This window comes from Zosterops lateralis, assembly GCF_965231275.1.
Source record: "Zosterops lateralis genome assembly, chromosome: 18".
In the NCBI taxonomy this organism is placed as follows: domain Eukaryota; kingdom Metazoa; phylum Chordata; class Aves; order Passeriformes; family Zosteropidae; genus Zosterops; species Zosterops lateralis.
The window spans coordinates 8,937,869-8,963,053 of record NC_139778.1 but is presented as its reverse complement, the minus strand read 5'-3'; the positions used below and the strand labels follow the sequence as shown (position 1 = coordinate 8,963,053).

Genomic DNA, 25,185 nt, shown 5'->3' with positions numbered 1-25,185 from the left:
AGAGCACTAACAGGGAGAGACAGGGACGTGCCACAACAGCACTGCCGAGCCTGCCGGCTCCTTCAGGACAGGCTGCAGCACCTGGAGCAATCCAGGCTGGGGACAAGCACTGCCACATCCCACAGCACAGCCCAGCTGAGCCAGGGCACCACGGGCAGGTCCTGCAGCCTCAGGAGGTGTGAGTGTTACCTCAGAGTCCAGCTCCAGGTCAAGCTGAGCTCAGGCAGAGCAGCAGCACCTCTGGCTGCTCCTGACCCAGGATGGCCAAGTGGAAAGCCACAGTTTCATAAGAATTCAGTCCTCAGCCACACACAGAAAAACACGCCAGCTGCATTCGCTAAGTGGATTTTTAAGGGTGGAGGCTCTAACTGAATTGTAAAAAAAAAAAAATTACTTTTCTTAGAATCCAAATAATTTATTTTTTTAAAATCTTTCCCTTCATTCTTCATTAGTTCTTATTGCCACACTGACAACCTCCCATGAGGCATCCAGATTTTTCTCATCAAAAACTGGAATTAAAGAAAACAAACCCAGAAATTATTCTTGATATCAAATACCAGCTTACTAAATTTAGATCTGTCATTTAAGTTTTCCACAAACAACAATGGGGAGTTTATTCTTGGACAAGGAGCATGGGATTTGGCACTAACTGAAGAATAAAAAAAGTCAAGGAGCCAAATACCCAGTTGGTGCAAATGCCTCCACTCATTTCCCCCAAAACTGAGGTAATTTACACAGACTCAATTTTGAATTTTCCCTGTTATTGCAACAGGTCCATATTTCCAGTGCAGCCTGAGCAGTGCCCACTGGAGCCATCTGTAAGGCCTAATTTCATTTTAATAAGAGTTTGATTGAAGCCCTAGGAGAGTTGAAAATACAGTTTTGGGGTTTTCTAAACACGACTTCATAAAATATTGGAAAATTTGCTGCAAAAACCAAAGATCTCACTCAGGCCTGTATATGTGACATATAATGGCCAGACAAGAGATTTCAGAAAAATATAATCTTTTGGAAAAAAAATAACTCTAAGAAATCCAAATGATTCATGCCAAAGCTGTTAAGTCAGATCATCTCTAGCATATCATCCTCAAATTCCTGGGTGAGAGCACTTATGAAAATTTAGCACCAAAACCAGCTGGGGTTTTCATAAAATTAAAGAACTGAAATTCTAAGTCAGAGAGAAAATGGGATTTTATCTGTAATATTTGCAGTGTAGATAAAATACCAGTGCAAAACAGAATAAAATGTGGTGAGATGTGACCATCTCCCCCTTAACTGATGGACAGATAGCAGTAAATTAACAAGTGATGTTTATTAGTTTAATATTCAATATTAAATGGTGAACAGAATCAAAAGGCTGCTCCATAGAACTGAGTGACTTTGAAACCCCTGAAATTACAAAATGCTGACTTGGGGAAGTGAAGTGCTTTGGATCCCCACCTCAGCTCTGCCAGTGAATTTCCCATGGACTGATTCCTGCAGCCAGCAGCTTGGCAAAAACCCACTGAACAGCAGCTTTGCTTGATTCAAGGTTGCAGAAATTGGCCTCTCCTCGTTTTTGGGTCATCTGGGTTCCATGCCCTGTGCTGAAGTGCTGAGCAGAACTTGGCAGAGCCTGTCCCCTCCCCAGCATTGTTTGTTTGGTATAACATTAGGAAATAAATTAAGGAGTTACACGAGCTTTGCTTTACAGCAAAAAAAGAAGGAAAAAGGTTCTCAAATAAGTTTCTGAATCATAACCCAGCAAAGATTTATAATAAAAAAATTATATGCAACCCTCTGCAGTGTACTGAGTTTAAATCAACCTCATTACATAATGACCCTTGTCTTAACACATGAAGTCAAATGCAAAAAAAGAAAATGAAGCTGATTGATTGTAACCAGAGCAAAAATCTGATTGAACAGAGCAGCAGCCACTGCTCCCCAGACAGGTGTCCCATGGACAGCTGCAAAAATCTGAAATCCCCCCCTCACAGCTCTAAAATTTCAATTCCTGCAGGTAATAAGTGGAGGAATTCTGAACTACACCCAGCTCATCCCTGTAAACCAGTTCCCAGATTTAAAGTTATTTCAAGTGTAAAAGGAGGATTAAGGAGAAATAAAGGAGAAACTCTACAACTCCCCCACTCTGGAGCTCCCCAGCCACAAAGCAGGGACAGTGTGCAAGACCAGAAATCTTTATCCACAAAGTTTTTATCTTCTGCATTTTCATTCACATTTGTTTCTTTAATTTTTTTTTTTTTTATATCCCATAATTAATTTTTCAGACTGAATTCCTTAAGGACCAGGTTCATGGAGATAAACAACCTGGTAAGCACTCTGATCCCCAGAAGATTTAGATTAATTTGGATACAGCTTTGACAAACATTAAATCTCTTCTTTAATGATGTTCCTCAAACAAAACAGTTAGCAAAATATCTGAATTTCCTTGTATAATGTCACATTTTAATGTAAACATCAAATAATGTACCAAAAAGTTTAACCGGAAAAAAAAAAAAATTAAAGCGGCACAATTCTTTATACCACTGGAGAAGAGGGGAGGAAAAAGCCAGATTACAAACATTTACACATGCATAGTGGAAAAAAAAAATTAAACAAACAAACAAAAAAGTATTTTACTAAATTCACGCATTTTTTTTTAAAATAGTTATTAAATCTACTAAGCACCAACATACCTAAAAATTTATTTTCAGCTTCATGATTCATTTAAAAAACCTATCAAATTAACTTTTCAAACAAGCTTATATTATTAGCTTGTCCAAAAATAAAATGTAGAGTTTTTTGGGTTTTTTGTTAATTTTTTTTCTTCTTTTTTCGATTTTTTTATTCTTTTTTTAAAGTATACCAATACTTTTATCTGAATGTTTCCAAACAATGGCATAGGTGTCTGCAAAGAATGCCTTTACTTTAACCTACAGTGGATGGAAAATACAATACCACATCATACAGAATCTAAAACTATAAAAGTCTGAGAATGCAGCATCCCTTCACAAAAAAGCTGATAAAACTGAAATTATTTAGAAGATGCTGCATCTTTATTAAAAAAAAAAAATTAAATGAATTTAAGCAGAAATAACATACATTTTTACATTAACTGGCCATTTCTGGTACAGAAACCCAGCATAGTATGCTAATGTTATTGAATAAATGTAAATGCTACTTACAATCTTCTTAAATACAATTTAGACAAACTTTTTTTTTCCTTTTTTTTTCTTTTTCCTTTTTTTTTTTCCTTTTTTTTTTCAAGTTGTACAGGTAATCTCTCAGCTGCTAGCTTAATGCAACATATCATTAACATTACACAAATTAAAAAATAACACGTGTGTGTCTTCCTACAGAAAAGCTTCCAAAAACCCGACCCACATCAAAAAATGCAAAATAATGAAATATAATTAAAAAAAAATTAGTTGCAAGTCTAGCAGCAAAAGCAATTAAGTGAGGATATATTTACCAATATAAACAAAAGGGAATATTTGCAACTACAGGTGAAGCCCCAACTATCTTAGATCTACCGACACAAATAAAAATTAAATTCTCTCTAAAAAAAATAATCTGATTATTTAAAATAGGAGTAAAAGCCATTGCTACCTGATGAACTACCTAGGCTAAGTTCCTGAAACAGGGACAGGGGGTCGCTGTTCTTTTTTGTCTGCTCAGGAGGAGGTTTGGGCTTGGGGGGAGCCCGCAGAGCGCTGGCGTAGGACATGACGGGTTTGGTGCCGCCCGCAGGCTGGGGGCTGCTGCTGTTGGACTCCACCAGCTGCTTGTTGGGCATCAGAGGGGGAAACTGGCCCAGATGCTGGAGCACGTTGTAGTTGAAGGAGTTGGAGAGCTGCATGTTCTCGGTCTTCAGGTGTTCCTCTGGAGAAGGCTTGGCAGCCTTCGGTGGAGCTGCGAAGGGAGAAAGCAGAGTTGGAGCAAACGAAGGGCTCTGACTCAGCCAATCCACCTGCAGCAAGCCCAAAGCCAGAGCTGCCACCACCCCTGTGGGAACCTCCTCCCACACCACCCATCTGCCGTGTTTAGTCACTCTGAGAATGAAGTTCATAGAATGACACAATCCCAGGATGGGCTGGGAGGGATCTTAAAGCTCAGCCCCCTCCATCCTCAGCCACAGACAGAGACCTTCCACCTGACCAGCTTGCTCCAAGCCCCATCCAACCTTGCCCTCTAACTTCATGCCCAACTCTTGGCTCATGCAGCAGAGCACAAGACTGACATTGCTAAACACACGTAGGGTGTATTTGTACCCCTACATGAAACCCCAAACCTGCAATTCCTCACAGCAGATTCTCCACATGCACCGAAGGGAAGCTGCTTCCGAATGGGATCTACTCTAATTTAAGCACTTTATCCACTGAGACAGCACAAAGAGTATTTCATTCTTCTTGCTTTACAGCTTAATAGGCTAAAATTAAAATTTACAGCACCATATATAATTCATTCTCCAACAGCAATTCAGAGTCCTGAATGCCAACCAACTAATTATTGGTATTTCAGGCTGAATGCATTCCTGCTAATTGATATGTTCTTGCTCCACATTTAACAACTCCTGTAACTATCAGAAAAAAATGGTGCTTTAAACCATAGGTATAAAACTGCTTTCAAGTGAATTCCCTGAATCCTAATGAGGTCCCTTAATTTTGTCTGGAGAACTGTGCTGTCTTGCACAGCTAGAGAGACACTACACTGAAACACAGCTCCATGTTCTATCTGCAATAGTCCAGGAACTGGGCAACAGATATATTCTGTAATTATTTCAGGCTTTAATCATATAATGTTATTTTTAAAGTGCACATATGAAAGTGTACCACCAAATTGAATGCAAAAGTAGAAAAACATAAAGTTTCTCACTGGAAGGGTCACACACAGGTTTCTGCTTTTTATAGAGCACTCAAAAAAAAAACAAACCCCAAAAGCAACCCATAGAAGAATGGATATGGAAAGAACACAAGCAAAGCAATTTTGTAGGGTTGCTATGATTCAACAAAAAACAAACAACCCAGAACACGAGCAAAAAACCTCCCAAAATAACCACAGCACTCAAGAGAAGACAAGTAATGACAAGCAGGGCCAGAGGTGAAAGCTGTGTGTGGTAGAGGTGTCTAAGAGAAGGAAAAATATGAAATATACATCTCAAATAAGAACTTAAATCATTTTCTTTCCATCAACAGAAAAAGCAATGCATATCAAACTCCCAAATTGCAATTTCGGGAAGTGCCTGCATAGAACAGCCCTGAGCTCTCCCTGTGCTCATAAATCCCTCCTGATCCCACCTAACACTGGTGGTGCCACAGCCACTCCTGACATGCAGGAGAGACCAGCCCTTGCACAGTCTGGATCAGGGTCACTCCTCTCAGCACAAACACGGGCACAGGACTTCCACAGCAGCATCACATTCTCATGGGGTTTTATTTCATGGATAAAAACCAACAGTTATGAGAACAGTGCAGTTACTGGTCATTAACCCTTAGCTCTGTAAAACACATTTGGGCTGTAAATATGATCACAGGCGGTGAGCTGTAAATGTGGAAAGCCACAGCAGCCATAAAATGGGGATGTGTTTGCATGAACCATTAGATACAGGGCTCTGTTTGATATACATTTATTGACAAAACAGAAGCCATGCTTAACTACAATAGAAAAACATTTCATTGCAAATGCAGTTACCAGTGAGAACTCGACATTTTCACTTATAATTTAGTATTTGACAGCAAATGTGTGTATATGGTACCTTTTACACACACATCTGTCCTCTGAGGACTTTATTCATGAACAGGTTCTCAAGCTTTTCATTAAAGCAAAGAAATGTGGGACTGGCTGATCCCAACATAAACGTGCCAGAGTTCGTGAGCTCCCCTTAGATAACCAGGGAGTCTGGAGAGCAACTCAGTGTGAGCAATTCAGTGATGAATGCCACATAATACTGTGCATTCGGCTCCTTGATTTTCAGTAAAAATAAAAATAGATTGAAGGAGGTGCCCTGAGCTTGAAGCTTTGAACTTAGCATGAAAGATGCTGCCATAAATATGGGTTTGCAAAATAACATTTTCACATTTTGGAAATTAAAAGGCACATTAGGAATTTAATTCTCGAGTGCTGTCTCTGATATAAAGAGCTTTTTTCATTCATTCTACACTGCATGCTCCTACTTCAGAATTACTATGAAATTACAAGATGTTTTACGTTTATAAAGTTTGATGAAAAGCAATTAAATCTTTTAAGGCAAATAAAACCCGCTTATAAATATTTTTTCCACATTATTAAGTGGTTTTAATATCCACACTGGAATACTGTTTGCATTTTTATTAATTTTGTTTTTAAATTACCACTGGAGATTCTTAAAGGAAAATCACAGGGAAGAAACTGTACTATCCTGATAATTTTGTTTTTCAAAAATACAAGAAATATGGAGGACAGAGAAGAGCAGTTGAACTGCTCCAGCTCTCTCCTTGCAGCTTTTTGTCATCTCTGAAAAGTTAATTTAGTTTCTGTCTGCTCAATCAATCAGCACTGCTGCTACCACCAGGGAAGCCACATTCCACTGAGATTCCTCTACGGTGAGAGAGACTTTAAACTCGTCACTCCTTTGATGAAGTACCAGAATTTACTAGAGAAACGCTGAGAGCACTAATTCAGTTTATGTGCTGCTCCCTCAGACTGTAATACCAACACAAAATATCACTGATTCTGGAAACAAATAATCTATCTTGCAAATAAATCCCACCAGTCACCTTAGCTCCCTGCAGCACAAATTCAGCTGCACTTGAAGCCTCTGTAAGAGACTTTCTGGGTTTAGTGGAGCTTTTGGAGAAGACTAAGAAGCAGCAGGGCTTTGTTAGCTGAAAAGCAGCATGTTAACAAGAAATGGGATTATTCCAAGCAAACCTACAACAACTGAAAGAAGAAATCCTTTAAAAACCTTGGCTTAAATTGGTTTTGGGGAAGGAGCAGGTGCAGCTGTACCCACCTAGCAGCTCCCGGGGCGGCACGGCTCTGCTGGCTCCGTTGCATGGAATGTTCGGGTACGGGGCAGAGGAGGAGGAGTTCACCCACAGCTCAGGGGAGGAGTAGTTGAACGATGACTGGTTACTGTGGTCCTGAAGCTCTTTACACTGACCAAGACTGTCTTGAGGAGTGCTTAATTCTTCAGAACAAGCCTGGACTGAACTAGAGGAAATTCTTCTTTGGTACAACGGCCTGCCTGGTCCTCTTGGTTCATACTGTGAACATAAAAAAAAAACAAACCATAAAATAACCTTTTGCTCTTTTGATTCAACTGCACGTATCAAATGCCATTTCCCCATTCAGTATTTTCCCTGAAATGTCTTACAAAAAAAAAAAAAAAAAACCACCTAATTCTTTGCATTTACAAAGAAACCGAATACATTTCAAGCTATATGTTGTATACTACAGTCACTGATAAAGTATTTTGATCACACAAAATAGAGAATTTTAAAGGAAGAGTAAAGAACATCAACTGAGATTTCTTAATTCTTATCAACCCTTACATCTCACACTCCTCCGTGGGCGTTGGATCACACAGTGAGGAGGAAGATACCCAGCATTTACAGATGAAGCACAGGAAGCACAGAAACACACAAGAGCAAGAAAAAAAATATATTCTTACAACACAGTGAGGAAAAAAATGGCTTTTCCTTTTCCAAAAGATAAATTAGTGACTTGTACACCAGGATCTGGGGAAGCAGGATACATTTGTATACTGGATTTTGTACACAGAAAACAAATGCTCTGGAGAAGCAAGTGCCCTCAGGAGAAATAATGCAGAGAATTTTATCTGAAACCACAGAAATTACTTGCTTCCATAAACCCTGTAGATCATGCAGATGAAAACGGCAGGAGCTCCATCAATTAACCTGTGGGCTTCAAGGGTTCAGATTTAAGGGCCCTCTAAGCTTTCTCAAGATTCAATGCAAGTCTGTTGTACAGTTTATTTTTAACAATAAATACAGTATTTACTCCCATCTGCACTGACTAACAAGAGCACCAATAACAGAAAAGTCACTCAGGTAAATCTAGACCTGGTAAAGGGGAAATAAAGAACATCCTAATGAAATGTCACAAGAGATTAGCTAAACAAACATCAAATAACTTGCTTGCAGAGTCCAACTATTGTTATTAGATCATCTACAAAAAACGGACAGGGGGAAAAAGTGCATGAAAGGAAACTGTAATATCTTATTTCAGTTGCCACAGTCAAGAGATCAACACTTGGATATCCTGACAATCCACTCCCCTAAGGATATTCTTCAACAACAACAAGAACAAACAAAAACAATTCATAAATTACTGCCCAAATAAACCCAAAAAGTATACATTCATTGAGTTTAAAAGGGCTATTTTGGTAAGCAATCAGGAATTTATGAAAGTTCTGGACACTTGCAAGTACAGAACCAGACAGAATAACTCCAATATTCCCTTTGATGTGCAGTTCAGATCTGGTTTGACTAAACACATGCAAAAGCTTTCAAGTATCAAGTCAATTAACAGCTTTATAAATAGTGATTGAGGAAACAGTTTAGCAAGGATACCAAAAGTCAAGAAATCTGCCCTGACAAGTGCCTTGTCTGAGGGACATCTGTTAAAAATACACCTAAAACTCCATTTTGAGTTCTTTGTGCATTCAGTCCTACCCACCAGCTGAAGCAGCAGTTTAGGAAAGTTTATAAGGAAGTCTCTGTCTTGAACACTTTTACTGCATTTGGCATTTCTGTCACATATTTTGAAAGGAAGAAGAAATAAGAGCTAAACCGAATTTGCACTAATTACATAAAGGCTCACTCTATTTGTCTTCAGATAGCAGGAGCTGTCACAAGCTCTATAGGAATATTTATTGGTTTATTACTGCTGAAAAGCCATTGTTCCTACGTCCTGCTGTACTGACAGCATTAACTGTTGTCAAAAAGTATTTGATTTTGTACAGGGTGGTATGACTTAATGGACTGAGACATCAAATTTCTAAATGTCTATAAACCCAAACCTTACTATGGCTCTGGCTGGGCCTGAGGACTCCATTAACCTCTCTGGATCTGTGTAAAACAGAAATTTGTAAAATGCACTGGAATTCAATTTTAGTTATTTTTCTCAGGCTCAAAAACTAATATTTTCTGTTTTCAGAAGTTGAAAGACAAATTAAATATGTATTGTGTGAGACAGCGATGAGCAAGGCTTCTTCCCCAGCTTCTGTAAATACCTTAACAGAAATGCATCACAGAACAAGCCACTTATGTACAAATATTGGATTACATGCAGTCAGTGAGAATATTAATTCTCACATTCTTGGAATGCAACCTGGCTTCAGGATACTCCATGGCTGCACATCATCCACTCCTCAGCACCTCAGATTCCAACAGGGATGAAAACCTCCTGTTTAAAAAATGACCTGTCCCAGGACAAGAGAAGACGGAGAGGGACAGAGCCAGCTGTGTGTGGCAGGGTGTGTGCTGGAGCCAGCCTCAGGCAGCACAGCTAGATGTCTCTGATTTCCAACACACAGCCCCCAAAATACACGGGGAAGACTTTGTATCAAATTCATGCAGGCAGGGTGGGATTATGACAGCTCTGGTCCTCTATGAGAAGTAACTCAAGCACATTCACAGCTCAGCACTGAGTCAACTGGCTGGGTGATTCCAGCTGACTGTCCAGAGCTTCCACCTGGGCTGTGGTTGATTTTCACTGCAGATAAATGACATGAAGACACAGAGCAATGACTGCACAAAAACTCAGAGCAACATTCCAAAAGCCAAGGCTTCCCATTAACAGAGAAAACGTTACACCTGCAGCGACAAGAACCACAGATCTGCTCGGGGTGAAGAGCAGAAACGCAGAGAACAATTCCACCTCACAGAAATCCCCACTGTGAGCTTTTAAGGCATGAGGTGTTTTGCATTCACAACCTAATTTGATATTAAAACGACAGGACAAGTGCAGAGCAGACACAACACCCACCTCTTCTAAGCTGTGGAGCGAAGAAGCAGAAACTGCTCGAGATGCGAGTGGATGAAATGGCTCCTGACCGACTGCATGCTGATGATTCTGGATTTGTATAAAAGGGCTTTGCTGCGACCTGTGGGGCAGTGGAGGTATTCCATAGTGAAAGCCCTGCCCCAGGAGGTGATTCTGCTGTAGGTTAGCGTAAGTCCAGGACCCATCAGGTTGCAGGTATTTCAAGGGAGACGGGGTTATGTGTTCGGATGGCATTGAGAAAGGGGGGTTGTACATTTGGGGTAAATGCTGCTGAAATGCTGGGTTAGTGGGCAGTTCAATGTCTCTGCTGCTCTCAGTGAAGTTGGGGAAGTGGTTGGAGTTACAGGAAGGAGAAGGGAGTGCTGGTGGGCTTCGGGGCTGGACTTGTCTGTATTGCAACAGCCTCGACTGCGGGGGCGGCATCTCGGCCACGTCGCGGCTCTCGCTGGGATCACGGTGCGACAGCTCCCGCAGCAAGTCCTGGAACCTGGAACACAGTCAGTGGAGCAAGGAAAGAGGGAAAGAAAAAAAGTTTTGCTGAAATCTCGCTCTTTATGAGGTGCAGAAAACTCAGAGAACAGAACACTGAATTTAAATATCCTCATCTTTGCACTTACTGACCCTAACTTCAAAGGATGTGACTGAGTAATCAGAAATTAGGCACAAGAGGATTAATTGGATGAAATACCCACCTGAATCGTCTCAAAGTTTTAATAACTCTTGAGATTTCCTTTCCAGTCAGAAGAATCAATTTTTTGTTATCTCTTAAGAAACAACTAAAGGTAAGGATTTCCTGCTTTACTACACAAAGTAAAAAGTTCACATAGTTAAAGAAAATTTTAACCCCTTTCAAGGCAAAAGCCAGAACAATCAGGGACTCCCCTCACTTGCACAATATACTTCTGAACTTCTTCAAAAGGCCAATTCAATTCAGCACTTCAAAGAGTCAGCTAAGAGGGCATTTAGATGCTTTATCATGTCTATAACAAACCAGATGGAAAAGAAAGTATAGTGGGAGATGACAGTAAACAGAGGCAATTTAAAAATCCAGCCTTTCCAATATACAGGATTAAAGTTGATGACCACTGGAACCATTTTTCTGTTGATGTTCAACAGCTTCCCTTCTTGCCCCCTAAAGCTCCATCTCAAATACAAGCATTATTTTTTAATCTGCTTTAAAAAGCAAAAGTTTTTTGAAAAGGAAGAAAAATTTAGATTTCACTGGGGAGCAGTGTTCAGGGAGGAGCTGTTTTTTTTCTTTTCAAGCACACAGATCTCAGACTGCTACTTCAAATTGAAGAATTTACAACTAAAATAGGCCTTAACTACACTCAGACACCTCTTTCATAAAAACACAAGGTTGTTACTCTCTATCCATTCCTTATTCCATAAATACAGCACTGAAAAGCTCCATAAAAATATTTTTCCACTACAGCTTTACTACCCAATATACTAACAGAATAAAGCATAACACATAATAAAAGCATAGTTGTAAGTCAGGCCTGCCAACTATTTTAACCTTCATAATAACAGCAGCAAAAAGCAATACCTTTAAGTGCCTTGCACTTGATCACAGTGTTACAGATAGGTGCCCACTGCTCAATTTTACACAAGCTCTGATGACTCAGTAAACAAATACCTTGAATATGTTGCCTCTGTTTCATCTTCTGTATTACTGGCAAGTTTCCAGTTTGCCCTAACTTGCTGCTGTTGATGTAATCCAATTGGTTGCTGAGGAAGATGTGGTAGATGAGGATGGTGATGGTGTTGATATGGAATAGTGCCTTGACTGAGATAGGCATTATGTTCATTCCATTGCTGTAACCTGGCTTGTTGTTGCTGCCTTATTGTTTCCAAAGCTACATTTCCATGCATACGATCTATAAAAATAGTTTTGAAAAAAAATTTTATCTAATGCCCCTTTTTAAAGATCTTTATGTCAGAAAAAAAAAAAAAAAGAATAATACTTTTTATACAGTTTATTCCAGGGTCTATTATACACTAACTGCAATGCAGTGCATAACCTGGTTATTTAAATCATATGGAAAATCATATAAACATGAATCTTCTAATAAAGTGCTGAATATTCAAACATGCCTCAAGCAGCAAATTATGCTCAATGACATTACTTATGGAAACTAACCCAACAATGACCCAATTCAGAGCAATATGCCTGAAAAAGGTAAATACCTCCTTCATTTTCACTTCAATGTACTTATAATTGCACACTCTGAATTTAAATAAAGAAAAGTCACCTACCTAAAGTGTCCCCTAAGGGCATTCCTGACGGATTCTCTTCAATGAAGTTGTTCAAGTGGGTTGGCAGAACTGGGTTGTGCTGTGCAATAGGCCTCAAAGGATTATTGACTTCTTGTAACAGAGGTGGGGGGTGTTGTTCTGAAATCACAGCATCTACAGCAGGAGAATGTGGTCGGTGGGGAATGGGATTATTAAAAAAGGACTGGCTGGGGCCTGCCTGGAAAGCAGGGGAAAGCTGCGAAGGTGGTGGAGGCTGCTGATTCAAGTGATTATGCTGCTGAACTACCTGGCTCTGCTGGGGTGGCATTTGGTTGGGTTGTTCAGGCAAGTGATTTTGCTGTTGATTTAAGAGGTTTTGCTGCTGCTGCTGCTGCTGCTGCAGAGGGTAGGGCTGCCTCGGGATCTGGGAGAGGTGCTGGAAGTGGCGGTTGGGAACTGCGAACTGGGAGTGGGGCGGGGTGAGGTGCAGGTTCAGCTGCCGGGGGTTGGGGCTGTCTTTGCGATGGAATTTAGCGTTGGGGTAACCAACACTGGAACGGGACTCGGGGCTTCTCTGCTGAGGGTTGGCTTCTAAATCAACCTACAGAAGGAGAGTAAAATGTTTTGAAAATTTGCATTTAAAAAACTGAAATAAAAGCATTTCGGTTTGACTGAATGAATGACTAAACATAATGATTAAATTCATTAAGAGAGAGTATGAAATAACTAATAAACAAACAAAAATACTCAAATCCCCAAAAATAAACAAACCAAACCAGAAACCAAGACAAGAGAAACTCACCTGCTTGGATTCCAGAGGTTTCTTCTCAGGTGTTCGAATTTTACTGATTTCAGGTCCAGCAGTATTTTCACTTTTACCTAAAAATATTTACAAAATTATTTTGTTTCCAAAGAAAAATTATTATTTGGCGATTTTTTCCCCAGACACAGGAAAATAGACTTATTAATATGGCATTTATAGCACCACAGACACTTAGTATCATCTACCTAAATTACACTTCCCCTTTAATCTCTACACTTTGTTCATTAATCACCACTAAGTAGTCCTTCCAACATAATTGCAAATAACATCAGCAGTACTGCGGAAGGGAGATGGAACAGTTACATCATAACACCCCTCCCCAACTGCCATTCCTTCTGAATCTCACAATATCCCAGTTATTCTATTTGTAATGGCAAATCCCAGGTCATTTCCCCAATCCTTGGATTAGGGAGGAAAGGCGAAGGATGGAGAAAGGAAAGAAAGAGAGAGATTAGAGAGAAAAGACGGATTAAGGAAATTCCTTTCCACAACCCCTTGTTTCAAGCACGACCCATCCCCAAAGCAGAGCAGTTTGCAGAGCCATTCCAAGCACTGACCATTTCGAGTCTGTTCATGCTGCTCCTTGTCCTGGTGTGGGAGCTGCTGCTGTCCTATGCTAACAGGGGAGTGGTGGCCCAGGCCATACGGGATCGGGGACCCTCGCCCATGTGCCTGTAACAGGTTCATGTTATATGCCATGGCTGCTTGGTGAGTAATGAGTCGAGGGTCGACTGCAAACCTACCCTGATACCCCGTCCATGGTACCTATGTGGTAAATAAGAATGAAAATAAAAATTAAAAAGGAAAAAAAGAAAAGAGAGATGTGATCCGTTAAGGTACGTTAAATTAAAGGGAGCGATAATGAGCATGCTGATATTAGGTCAGTGACAAGAGTTTTTCACACACCACAAGGCCTGACACACTTGCACACAACTACAGTTGGTGCTGGGAGAGGAAAGCTCTAAGGGCAGGCAAAACAAGGGGCACAGACTCTTGAGGAGATCCCTGGGCAAAAATTTTTCTAGCAAAACCCATTCTTGTTTCAGTGGTTTCAAAGTTCAGAGAGAAAAGACTGATGGACAAACTGTAGTTTAATAAACTTGAGATTAATCTCTTCTCTAATTAAATAGAAATGGGTGAAGTTCAAGCAAACACAAAGCCCTTTCTCCTGATGAGACATTGGGCTGTGGCTTGAGGGGGGACAGAGAAAGAAGCCTCTAAGGTGAGGACCAGACCTTGCAGCACTCAGGGATTCTGGGCACAGCAGGAGGGTCTGTGCCCACCCCTGCACCCCCAGGACACTCAGTGAAGTTCCCAGGACTATTGGTGGAGCCCAGAGAGTGACAGGGAATGACACTCCGAAGTGTCTGTGCTACATGATGTGTATTGCAGAGTCAAAGCAAAATCCTCCTCCTGAAAGCAGGCAAAAAGTCAGGATTTTTTACAACTCTTTCAATTTTATTCCTAAAAGGAATGCAAAGGAAGACAGCTCTGCATCAAATGAGTTCAACCTCGTCCTGTGAGGAATTTAATAAAAGAAGGAAAATGTATGAACCAGAGGACAGTGCAGGGAAAGTTGTCCCCAACACTCAGGCTGCCAAAGCATCCTTTAGTGATGGCAGCAGACAACCTCCTCTAGCTTTTACCTTGGGCATGGAAACTGCATTAAACAAAGACATCATTTTATCTTCCACGAACATAAACACATTTTACTTCAGTCCCTGCTTGTTTCAAGTGTAACAACTTTCATCCAATCCTTTTTTTAAATTACTATTTGCCCTTGAAATGTGCACTTTGAACTTGAGCTTTAGGCTACTCTGGCATCTGTACAACCCCAAATCATCACCAAGCTTCTTTTCAAAAGTAGCAGTCTCATTAGTACCTCAGTCTTCCCACTTAATTATTTAAAAATCCATCCTCAGGGAAGGTGAGTTCAAAATACTTGTTTTTAATACATTTCTTTTGATTGGAAACACATAAAAAATATATTAACCTTGGAACAATAAGACAGAGCTTTTTAAATTACCTTGGTTTGATATTAATATAATGTGAGCAAGCATGACAAAGATACAGCTGCTGGCCTTCTCATTGCATTTAAATTTATCCATCAAATGCAGATTTCTAGTAAGCTTGGAAAAAGGAAAATTCCTTGGCCTAGCAAAGAAAACCAATTTACAGCTGCCAGCTGATCTAAGACACAAAACTGAAACTACAGCAAGTCCCTTATTCAGCATCCATAACCCAAATTACAACAGAGGACTCATAATTATTGGAAAAAACCAAATTAGCTGTATTCCAACATTTAGCATTATGAATGGAATTAAACACATCTGCATGTGTGGGTTCCACATCCTTGCCACAGTCTTTGGGAGCTGTGTACAACACAGACATGTTACTCCACAAGGTTCTGCAGCCTTTGTTCTTTCCTTGCATTTTCCTCCTGGAAAATGTTGACTGTGAAGGGTAAAAATAAAGCAGAGGCTGCTTCTTTAATGTGTGTAAATTTTGGTGGGACAGTTTTATTCGTAATCCAAAATTCCATGCATAAATGTAGCCTAAAAGACCTGATTAGAAATCTTCATTCTGTTCCCAAATGTCATTAAGGGAAAGGATTGGAGAGGAAACTAGTTCACTATGAGGTTCTGGAAGGGAAAAACATCCCATTATGCTTATTTTCCTTATCACTTCACTTCAGACACCTTGCACTGCAGACATCCAAAACTTGTAATTTAGGCTGTGTGATGCCAATAAAGAGAAACAAACTTGGTGTGAATCACTGAGGTCTCTCCAATGATTAAGAACTGAACCAGGCAAATAATTCAGAGGCAGGTGTCTCAAGTCAGATGAGACAGATTTCACTGGTGTGCCTGCAACACACCAAATTACATGAACATGAAATTGCTTTTAGCCTGCCTGCAGTTATTTGGGGGAGCAAAAAGCTTTCAGGTCCTTATTTTCTGGTGGCCCTCTGCACTGCCACTCCTAAAGCTAGCAGAACCCACAGATTTGGAGTGCTGGAAAAAAACCTGCAACATTCACAATCTGATTTTTTCATATATTTATGTGCATGCAATAACTGAGGTGGGGAGGGGGGAGAAACAGAAAATGATTTCTTACAGGCAAAGGCACAGACATGACCATATTTCCTCCATAGACAGCAGGTACATATAGAATACTTGTCCCAGTGTGTGGATCTATCCTTTGAACAGGACTTGGAGATTTCCCCAGATTGGGGTGAGGTCCCAGAGGAGGAGGGGGAGGAGTATATGCTCGGATAGGATTTCCAATTAGAACAGAAGGATTGGGCTGAACTGAAAATAAAGATAAAAATAAAAGATATATACATACAGAAAAAAGAAGATATATACACAAAAAAGTACATGAAGATGACCATTTCTTTGGTTTTTTCCTCCTAACAGCATCTATCTTTATAAAGTATGTGTGCAACTCTTTAACAGCACAGGTCTGATACACCAAGAGAAAGCATTAATCAAATCCAGTATTCCATTTCAAAAATTTGAAGAGGCAGAAAATACAAGTTGAGATACAGAAAAACCAGGAGCTGGTAAGTGCATTAATGAAAGAATGTCCCAAACCAATTAAATATGCTGACAGTCAGAGCTGCTGTTAAGCATTGCATCAAAAACTAAAATAACCCTCCTTTCTTTAGCAGGGAAGACAAGCTCTAAACTAATGCTTTTCCAAATTAATACCAAAATTATTCAGCTGTTGCATGCTACCTTGTAAAGTTATGATCAGTAATATCTGGATGTATGACAGCACAATTTAACTTCAAAGTACCTCAGAAAACAGTGCATGCAAAATAATGTCCAAACCCTTTCAGTGCAAATACCCTGGTACAGGGCTGTACATGATGAATTTCAAACAGAGCTATTTTTCAAAGGCCAACAACTGTGGGGTTTTGTGTTAAGGCTTAAAAATATGTGCACACAACACCTATAAAGGGACAGCTTCAGAAATATCAAATGTCCACTTAGCAGTCTGTGATCTGATTCCCACATGCAAACAAGTAAATGGCTTTCAAACAGAGGAGAGAGCAGGTACTTAATCTATGTCGAACTACTGTCAGCTTCACTGGGCTCAGGAATTCCCCCAGGAACTGCAGAGGCACTCACCAATTCCATCAGGTGGGAAATGGTCATTCTGGTTATGATGGTGGACCTTGCCCTTTAAAGGAAAAAAAAACAATAATAGTGATCTTTGCATTCTTACACAAACCAAAGCTTTTTCACTTGAAATTCAAGTGAACATGATAATTAAACATAAAACAGCATTTGGAAGGAGTCAGCCCAACAGTTTATTCTTACACATTCAACCATCCAAGTTCCACCACCTGACTATGAATCACAAATCTGGACATAAAACACCATTAATTCAATTAACCAGAGGGTCATTACAATTCCTTCTGGGAAAATTCTTTCCCAAGGCCTGTTTTCAGATGCAAAAACAGTTGCAGCAGATATTTTGAATTCCTTTTCTCACCATTTTATTTCCCACTGTCTCACATCTTTCAGGAGCAGCACCCAGGACCAATACAGCTCTCAGTACTCCTCTGGCATGGCAGTTTTAAAGGAAGCATAATCCACTTTCTGCTCCAGGTCTCAGCTCAAGAATGTTGGAAGCAAAGGAGCCCCCAGCTTTACTCAGTTGCTCACCTAGCCCCATGAGACATTGTCTTCTTGCCCCATCTCATTTATCAGCTTCTGGGCTGGGGCTTCTCTGTGACTGCTCCCCAGAAATGCAATACAGGAGAGTAAAGAACCCCAAGTGCTCAGGGGAAACTCTTCTTTTCCTTGGTGAACTGTGCATTAGAAAAGGACTTTAACAGACCTGAGTTATCCCTCCTACTTTCTCATGAGTTTGCAGCATCAACTAATTAGTTAATATTCATAAACTGTGAGCACATATTCCATTGCCAGTATGCTCTTGAGTCCTTTGCAGCACAGAAATACTTTACTTAATCTGGACCTAAGTACGTTCACAAATTTAAAATAAATCTAAAAATGCTTTGATGCTGCAAAACTTTTCTTGCCCAGGAGATAAGTCTAGGCAGTTTTCCAGCACTCTGAGCAAATTAGTCAGGGTACAAAGACAGGTTGTTTGACAATGTTGACTCATGCATAAACCAGATTAAAGAACTGGTCTCCAAATTTTCCTCTCATTTGAAAAATGAATTATGGAAAAATAAAAAAATAATCGCTTTTCATTGCAGCACTTAAACAAAGGAAGCCTGTTTATTCAACAGAGAAAGATTCAATCTAAAAATGTGGAGGAGCTGCAGCCTTAATCACTCATGGACAGCACACAGCATTTCTGTATCTGTTACAGTGTGCAGAAGTCTGACAAACCTCTGCTCTAACCTACCAGACCTCTGTTTTATAGGTGCCGTATTTTTCAAGCTGAAATACCAAATAATTATATAAGTTCATAAGAAAATAATGAGGTTAAGTTTGTAAGAGGAGCTGTCCTGCTCAACAGAAGCTTCAGTATTGTCCCTGTTTCAGATTGGTAAATGAAAGTCAACTGGGGCCTCCAGCAAGTTGGAGAAGGGAGTTGCTGCCTTTCTTTTTTCTTTTTCTCTTCCCAGTTTTGAAGGCTTAATGATTTTATAAGTCTGTTATGAACTCAATTGTTACCATGTCTCAAAGATTTTCACACCAAGGCTCATGTCCCCACCCATCTCCAGAACACCTAAACCTACCCTAGAACTGATGGTGACTGCCAACACTGGAGCACAAATACACTCAGTTCCCTCTAAAAACTCGCTCCACCTTTGGAATATAAAAATCCACATTACATAAAAGCTCTCAGAAGAAGCCCAGACCAAGATCTGGGTGGCTGCAGGCAGTTAACAGCCTCGTCATTCCTTGGGTCCCCCTTTAGTCAAGAAATGGGAGTAGTGAGAGTTCTCCAGAGATTTATTCCGACCTGTGGTCCTCAGTGAGTGCAGGAAACGTCTGGGATGATGATGCACCCTGATTTAAGTGCCTGAATCCAGACCAAAAGCTGGCAGGCAGTGAGTGGGAGGTAGGAAAGTTGTAAACTCAGAGCTTAATTTACTGTACGTGAAGTACCCCGAGGGAAGCTCCGAGTTCTGGAAACTTTCCCTTTCCACATCATCACCTTCAATCAAGGCTGTCCCCATCCAACTCCAACTCTCCTTCCCCACTGCCATGCCTGGCCAAGCACACCAGCACAGAAGGAGGCACTGCCCTCACAGCTCCATGCTGCCTGCTGGCCTCTCACACTCAAGACAAGACTGAAACGTTTTTCCTTCTTTAAAATCTAAACAGCAGAGAGGTTTTTAATGTCCCTACATAAATCCAGGAGCAATTCTGCTGAGTAAGAAGTGCTGTTTGCACAAAACCACTTTTCAGCACATGCGAAAGACAAGCCCTGACTTGCACAATGTCCATAAACTCAACACATGGTACTGAAGACTGTCCTTTTTTTTTTTTGCTACAAAATACATCAGCACTCGGTTTTAATCCTTCATTTTTAATGTTAAATACTGTGCTTAGGACATCTATAATAAGCAAAACCAACCATCTGTTTTTAAAACTTGAGCAAAGGGAAACGTATCCCAGATCCCAGCTGTATTCTCAGAGTATTTGATTATTACCTGCTCACTGCTCTGCTGTTCCTGCACACACTCACTACCTCTAAATGGCATTCAGAGGGAAGGTTTTATTTAGAATTGTGATATAGGTGGTTTAAACACTTCAGATCTTAAGCTGAAAATAGAATGCTGGCAGTTTGAACAGCACAAGGGCTTAGTTTACCAACAAACTAAAGCAAAATAAACAGAGCTGTCTACTTACAAGACTCTCACTTTCCCAACACTCACTCCCCCTTTTTTCCTAAATGTACTAAACCTGCATTTTCAAGTACTTCTATTTTTTTATTTAGGAAATTAAAGTATTAATAATGGTGTTCTATTATTAAGGAAAAAAAATGAAGAGCTCATGAAAAATCAGAGTGCAGCAATGGCTTTTAAAGACAATTTTGTAATTTCTGGTTTTCTGTAGGCCCAGTGTTTTGACACATGACTAGAAGCTTTAGAAATCTGGTGTTTGTTTCAGAAAGTAATGCATGCATCTTGATGAAGAAACCAAATGTTCTCACTTACAAGCTCCCTTTCAGGAAGGGCTGCTAAAGGGAAGGCTTTCCTTTTTGTATTAAAAAAACCTGTCGTAAAAATTTCATTTCAGTGATACAGCCTGGAACAAAAATGCAAAGCTATGGGAAATATGTGCAGTTCCTCCTTCCTGTACACTAAGTTCATCACAAAGCTGACAACCTGCATTTCAGTTCCATCTCTAAACACAATTCAATTAAATTACAACCCAAATGATTTTGATATAAACTACAAAGAACTATTAAAAATAGAATTCCTTACTAATACATCACCCTCCAAGAAAGCTCTAAAATTTAGTGTTGTTCTTTATCATCTTAAGGAAGATATGTATTTTCATCACTTCTTCACCTGCTTTTATAGAAAGAGCTGATGAAATTACCACTCAGATGTAATTTTATCTCTCTGCCCTCTTGATGCTAATGAAATCTGGTCTTCTGAAGGACATTATCACTGAGCTAATCTATGCAATAAACCAGTTTACAACATATTTTTAATTACATCAAAAATTATCTTACATAACTTAAGTCCTTGAATTTTAAATGTGCCTTTTAGACCAAACCAAATCCCTTTTGGGTATTATTTTTTTGGCTTGTTTTACTCCTTGTCACTGTCTGTATCAGCCTATTGTTTCTTGGGGTGCACTCCCAGCACAGCTTGGGACAGGGATGGGCTCTTGCTCAGAGGGTTTAATCTGGTTCATCCAAATCCTGAGTTTCCATGGCTAAAGTTCTCCAGGGTCACTGCAAAACTGCCAATGAACATGCCAGAGTGAGCCAAGGTGTCTTTTAGCAAGGAAACAAGGCTTGGACAACCCCAACCTATATTGCTAAAAACTTTATGATAATACAAGTCTAGAGCTTTCACTAGAAAAAGCTGAGGATCCCTCTGGAAATTTGCATTCCTATCTGTTTGCACTGATGCAATTTTAAAACAAACAGCTTGTTCCATAAACCTTTCATGTTATTTCTCTAGATTCACTTCCATTTTGTGACAGGAGCCATCACCACGTTACCTTGGGAGGTGACTGCTGCTGTTTGGTGGGATTGGCCGAGTGCTGGTGCCGCAGCGCTCGGGGGATGAACTCGGGGGCCAGAGGGTTCAACACGTAGGTTTTCTTCAACTCCAGAGCTTCCAGCTGAGCTTTGATCTGCTCAAAGGTGATGCCATGAAGACTTTCATTCTCGTGGCACAGGGCAATAAACCTTTCCCAGAATTTCCTATGGAAAGGATTTTTAGAAACAGTGAGGAAGGCTCAGAGGCTGTTATTAAAATAAAAACAGATTTAATGCAACTATGGGACATTTTTATTGTTTGTGTGTGCTCATTTCACACACCAACTCATCCACCCTGAAGCTGCTCCATGCAGCTGAACCCCACAAAGCTCCCCAGCCATTCCAAATGGACACACAGCTCTATCCATGTGCATCAGGTCACAGCACTGGCTGGGTACCACATTTCATACTCATGCCATGGACAGCTCCAACTCAGAACTTTTTCCTAGAAAACTGAAAACAGCAAACTCAATGCTTTAAAGTTCAGGAATGTACGTGATTTAAGGCATTTATTGAAGCTCAAACAGTCACAGGAATTACACAGATTCTCAGTCCAAGAAGATGTCAAGAACATTCTGCGAATTTAGGCAGATCCTTCAGTGTAACAAATACCAAAGCTAACAAAAACCAAACGCAAAAGGGTTTTCAGATATGCCCTCAAAACCACTCTTGTGAAACACTTCAGAGGCATGTGAAAACTAATATTTTGGAGAGTTTCTAGAGATTTTTTGAGATCCTCCAGTGGAAAACAAACAAACCCAGAAGTTGTAGTGCATGTCAGATTTTTTCTATAACATATAGAAGAAGTATTTTTGAGCTAGGAAAACAACCATCAGATGATGCATGACTTGTCTATGAAACTTCTGTTTCCAACTTTTTGGAAGATGGAGGGATTATTTAAACCATGTAATAAAAGATCATTCTTCCGTCTTCTGCTTTCTCATGTCATGTCTTTCTACTGCTTTATTAAAAAAAACCCTTTTTTTTTTGTTAACATCCACAGCAGGACCTATACAGAATTTTACACTCATGATTTTCTTTTTTAACCTCAAAGGAACTTTTTGGGTGAAGTTACTGAAGCTTAAAAGATATTTTAAAAAAGTCTGAAGATGTCACTTTAAAAAAAACCCCAACAAACCTGACTGAGCTGTCTCTTTCAAAAACATCAAGAATAAAGGTGTGCTTGACTGTAACTCCTGCTTGTTCACCCTTCAGTAATAAGGTCTGGCCTATCAGCAAACACTGTTCTTTCCCCAAAACCTGCAAAAATGAGAGATTGCTGCACACTAATTGTACCAGCAGTGTCACATTTTGCTGAGTAGCTGACTTTGTGAGAAAGAACAAATGTCTGCCTTGCAAGAATGCTGTGATGCTAGTGATGCTTTTAAGAATTCAAAATAATTCTCCCTAAAAGCCCATTTCTGTTGTGATTTTATAGAGGCAAGAAATGCTCTTTTAAAATTCAAGATGCAAGCTGGCCCTTTTTCTGCCTTTTGCTCTAAGGCAAATAAATCTTGCAAGGTTTTAAATGAGAACTAAAACCCAAAATTAAATGCATCACCGGGATGCTTTAATGATGGAATTCCCTCTGATTAATCAATTCAGTCACCAAACCTACTGCCAAGCACCACAAATCCAGTGAGACCCATCCACTTTTGCTGAGAGCGCCCCAAGCAGCCTCTCTACACGTGGAACACTTGTTCTGGGGTGTAAGAACAGAGAATAAAGCCCTGCTGTCTCTGTCTGAGTGTGCTCAGGAGTTTCAAGGGGGTGTCTGCCAAAACAGCCCTGTCTAGTCCGGTTGGAGCACACAGGATTGTAATGATTACCCTGGGCACACTTCACAAAGCTCTCTACAACTATCATTACAGTCTTGACTCATTTTGACAGGTATTAGAATATTTATAAAATTCAAATACACTCCAAACTTTTTTGAGGTCTGTTTTTGCTAACGAAATGTCACTTCTTTCAGACTTCTCCACTCCTGTTGTACTAAAAAAGAACCATCTTCCCAGCAGCCTCCCTGAGCCCCTCCAGCACTATTTTCAAAGAGTGAATGTTCAATTATTCAGTGAAACAAGACAATGGTGTATTAAAGGGAAAGCTTGAGATACATCTTAATAAAGTTTCAGTGCTCCTTGTTTCTTAATTATCTTTTGGTTTTATAATTTGGAACAGCTTTATGTCTACAAACAGCTGCTGGTCTTCAAAATGCAAACTCAATCCTTAACTGCCAGCACTAGAATTTATTTACCACACTGACAGCCTATGTTTTTATTTTATTAAGTTTTTGCACATCCTATTTCAGATATTTTGAAGGAACTTCAGGAGGCGAGGGGCTCTTTCTCATCAGTTTATTACATAAACCAGCCCATGCCTAAAAATCCCAATCAGATAAAGGGAAAGGTGAACTTAACCCACAACAATTATTTCTCTGGCAATAAGATGTTAGAAGCCATTTAAAGCAGATCACTGCACTCATGTACAGACACTCCTGACGTATCCCCAGCAGGGAAGTGGTGAAATTCAGGTTATATTTCATAAATACAGTAAACAAGGTTTGAGTTCCATTTGGCTTTTTCAACTCCAATCTTTGAAAACCATATCCCTTTTCAATACAGTAGAAGCATTGCTCAGGAAAGTAGAACACAACACAGATATAACAACTAACATGTATTTTTAGCTTTATTTTAATAATGTAGTCAGTGCACTGTTTCCTCTCTTAGAGAATAAGCTGCAGGGTTTATCTCTGATCATCTCAAAATTTCAGCTCTTCCATCGAAAAAAAACCCTTTGAAGAACAAGAACTTGGAACCTTTAATGAAAGTGTTTACATATCTCAGCATTTTTCTCATTTCTTCATTTAGGTCTATAAAATGTAAATTCCCTCAAATCTCATCGAGTTTTTTTCCTAGTGTCATGAAGACCTATCAAAACATAAATAATGTTTTTCAAGTCTTCTCTCATCCTACAACTGCCATAACATTTGATTTTAAAATACCACATTACATCACAATTTTAAACTCCAACTCACGTGCTACTTTTATTTGTATATAAAATTGTAACAGGTATACAAAAAGTCCCTGCTAGAAGGTAAAATGAAATATGTTCAATTGTTACTGTGAAGTGAAAATCTGAGCAACTATAAACACATGAAAAGACAGGTTATCAATGGCCAGGTGTAGGTATGTCACATTTTTCCCTGTCATACATGATGACAACCATCACTTCTCCAAACCCATCAGTCACAGATAAACACATTTTCCAGCACCCTTAGCCCTGATTAACCAAGGAACATAGAGAAAGTACCTGCATCTTCCAATGGAACACAAAGCAATTGGATCTCCCACCACAGCTACCAAGGATTGTGCTCTTGTAATGGCAGTGTTGAGAAGTTTGTAATTAGACAGAAAACCATAATCCAAGTCTTCTGTTGAATCCTCCAGTAACTGCTCTTTCCTTTTAATTGGAGTTTGCTTATGTTTGCACGTGTGCCGTGTTCGTACTGTGCTGAGGAACAAAACTCTGAACTGTTTTCCTAAAATGAAACAAGAAACATCTCTGAGATAATTGTTGCTATTTCTGCTCATACCACGGCCAGACCACTGCCCTTGCCAGCCAGATTTCACACCTAGATGTTCTGAACTCAAAGCTACCCTTCACATGAAGAGCTTTATGCAAGAATAATAAGATTTAAAATTTTTAAAAGATGCACTATAAATAGCTATTCCATTACAGGAATATTTCCTCTTTAAAAAACTTATTTTCACCTTGATATTAATCACTCCTGAACTTTCTAAAATGTTAATTATCTTTACAGCATTGCCTATCAGTCAATAACAAATCTTGAATTTATTTATTCTACCTTAAAAATAAATCCTGGACATTCTTGATTCATAGTTTTAAATTTCTCAAACACACGAATA

At 39.7% G+C, this 25,185-nt stretch overlaps 1 protein-coding gene across 6 annotated transcripts in view; it reads right to left on the bottom strand.

Annotated features, from left to right (window-relative positions):
* Positions 1–653: 653 nt before the first annotated feature.
* HELZ (helicase with zinc finger) overlaps positions 654–25,185 on the bottom strand; it is an 88,385-nt gene continuing 63,853 nt past the window's right edge. For all 6 annotated transcript variants that reach the window (XM_083874908.1, XM_083874907.1, XM_083874909.1 and 3 more), the window contains 11 exons: positions 24,569–24,797; positions 21,220–21,424; positions 17,185–17,236; positions 16,166–16,359; positions 13,606–13,813; positions 13,028–13,104; positions 12,247–12,826; positions 11,627–11,867; positions 9,970–10,474; positions 6,971–7,223; positions 654–3,891 (listed from right to left, as the gene is read on the bottom strand). In XM_083874908.1, the coding sequence (XP_083731034.1) occupies positions 3,557–3,891; positions 6,971–7,223; positions 9,970–10,474; positions 11,627–11,867; positions 12,247–12,826; positions 13,028–13,104; positions 13,606–13,813; positions 16,166–16,359; positions 17,185–17,236; positions 21,220–21,424; positions 24,569–24,797 (2,879 nt within the window). In that variant the 3' untranslated portion in view covers positions 654–3,556. The remainder of the gene's footprint in view (positions 3,892–6,970; positions 7,224–9,969; positions 10,475–11,626; positions 11,868–12,246; positions 12,827–13,027; positions 13,105–13,605; positions 13,814–16,165; positions 16,360–17,184; positions 17,237–21,219; positions 21,425–24,568; positions 24,798–25,185) is intronic.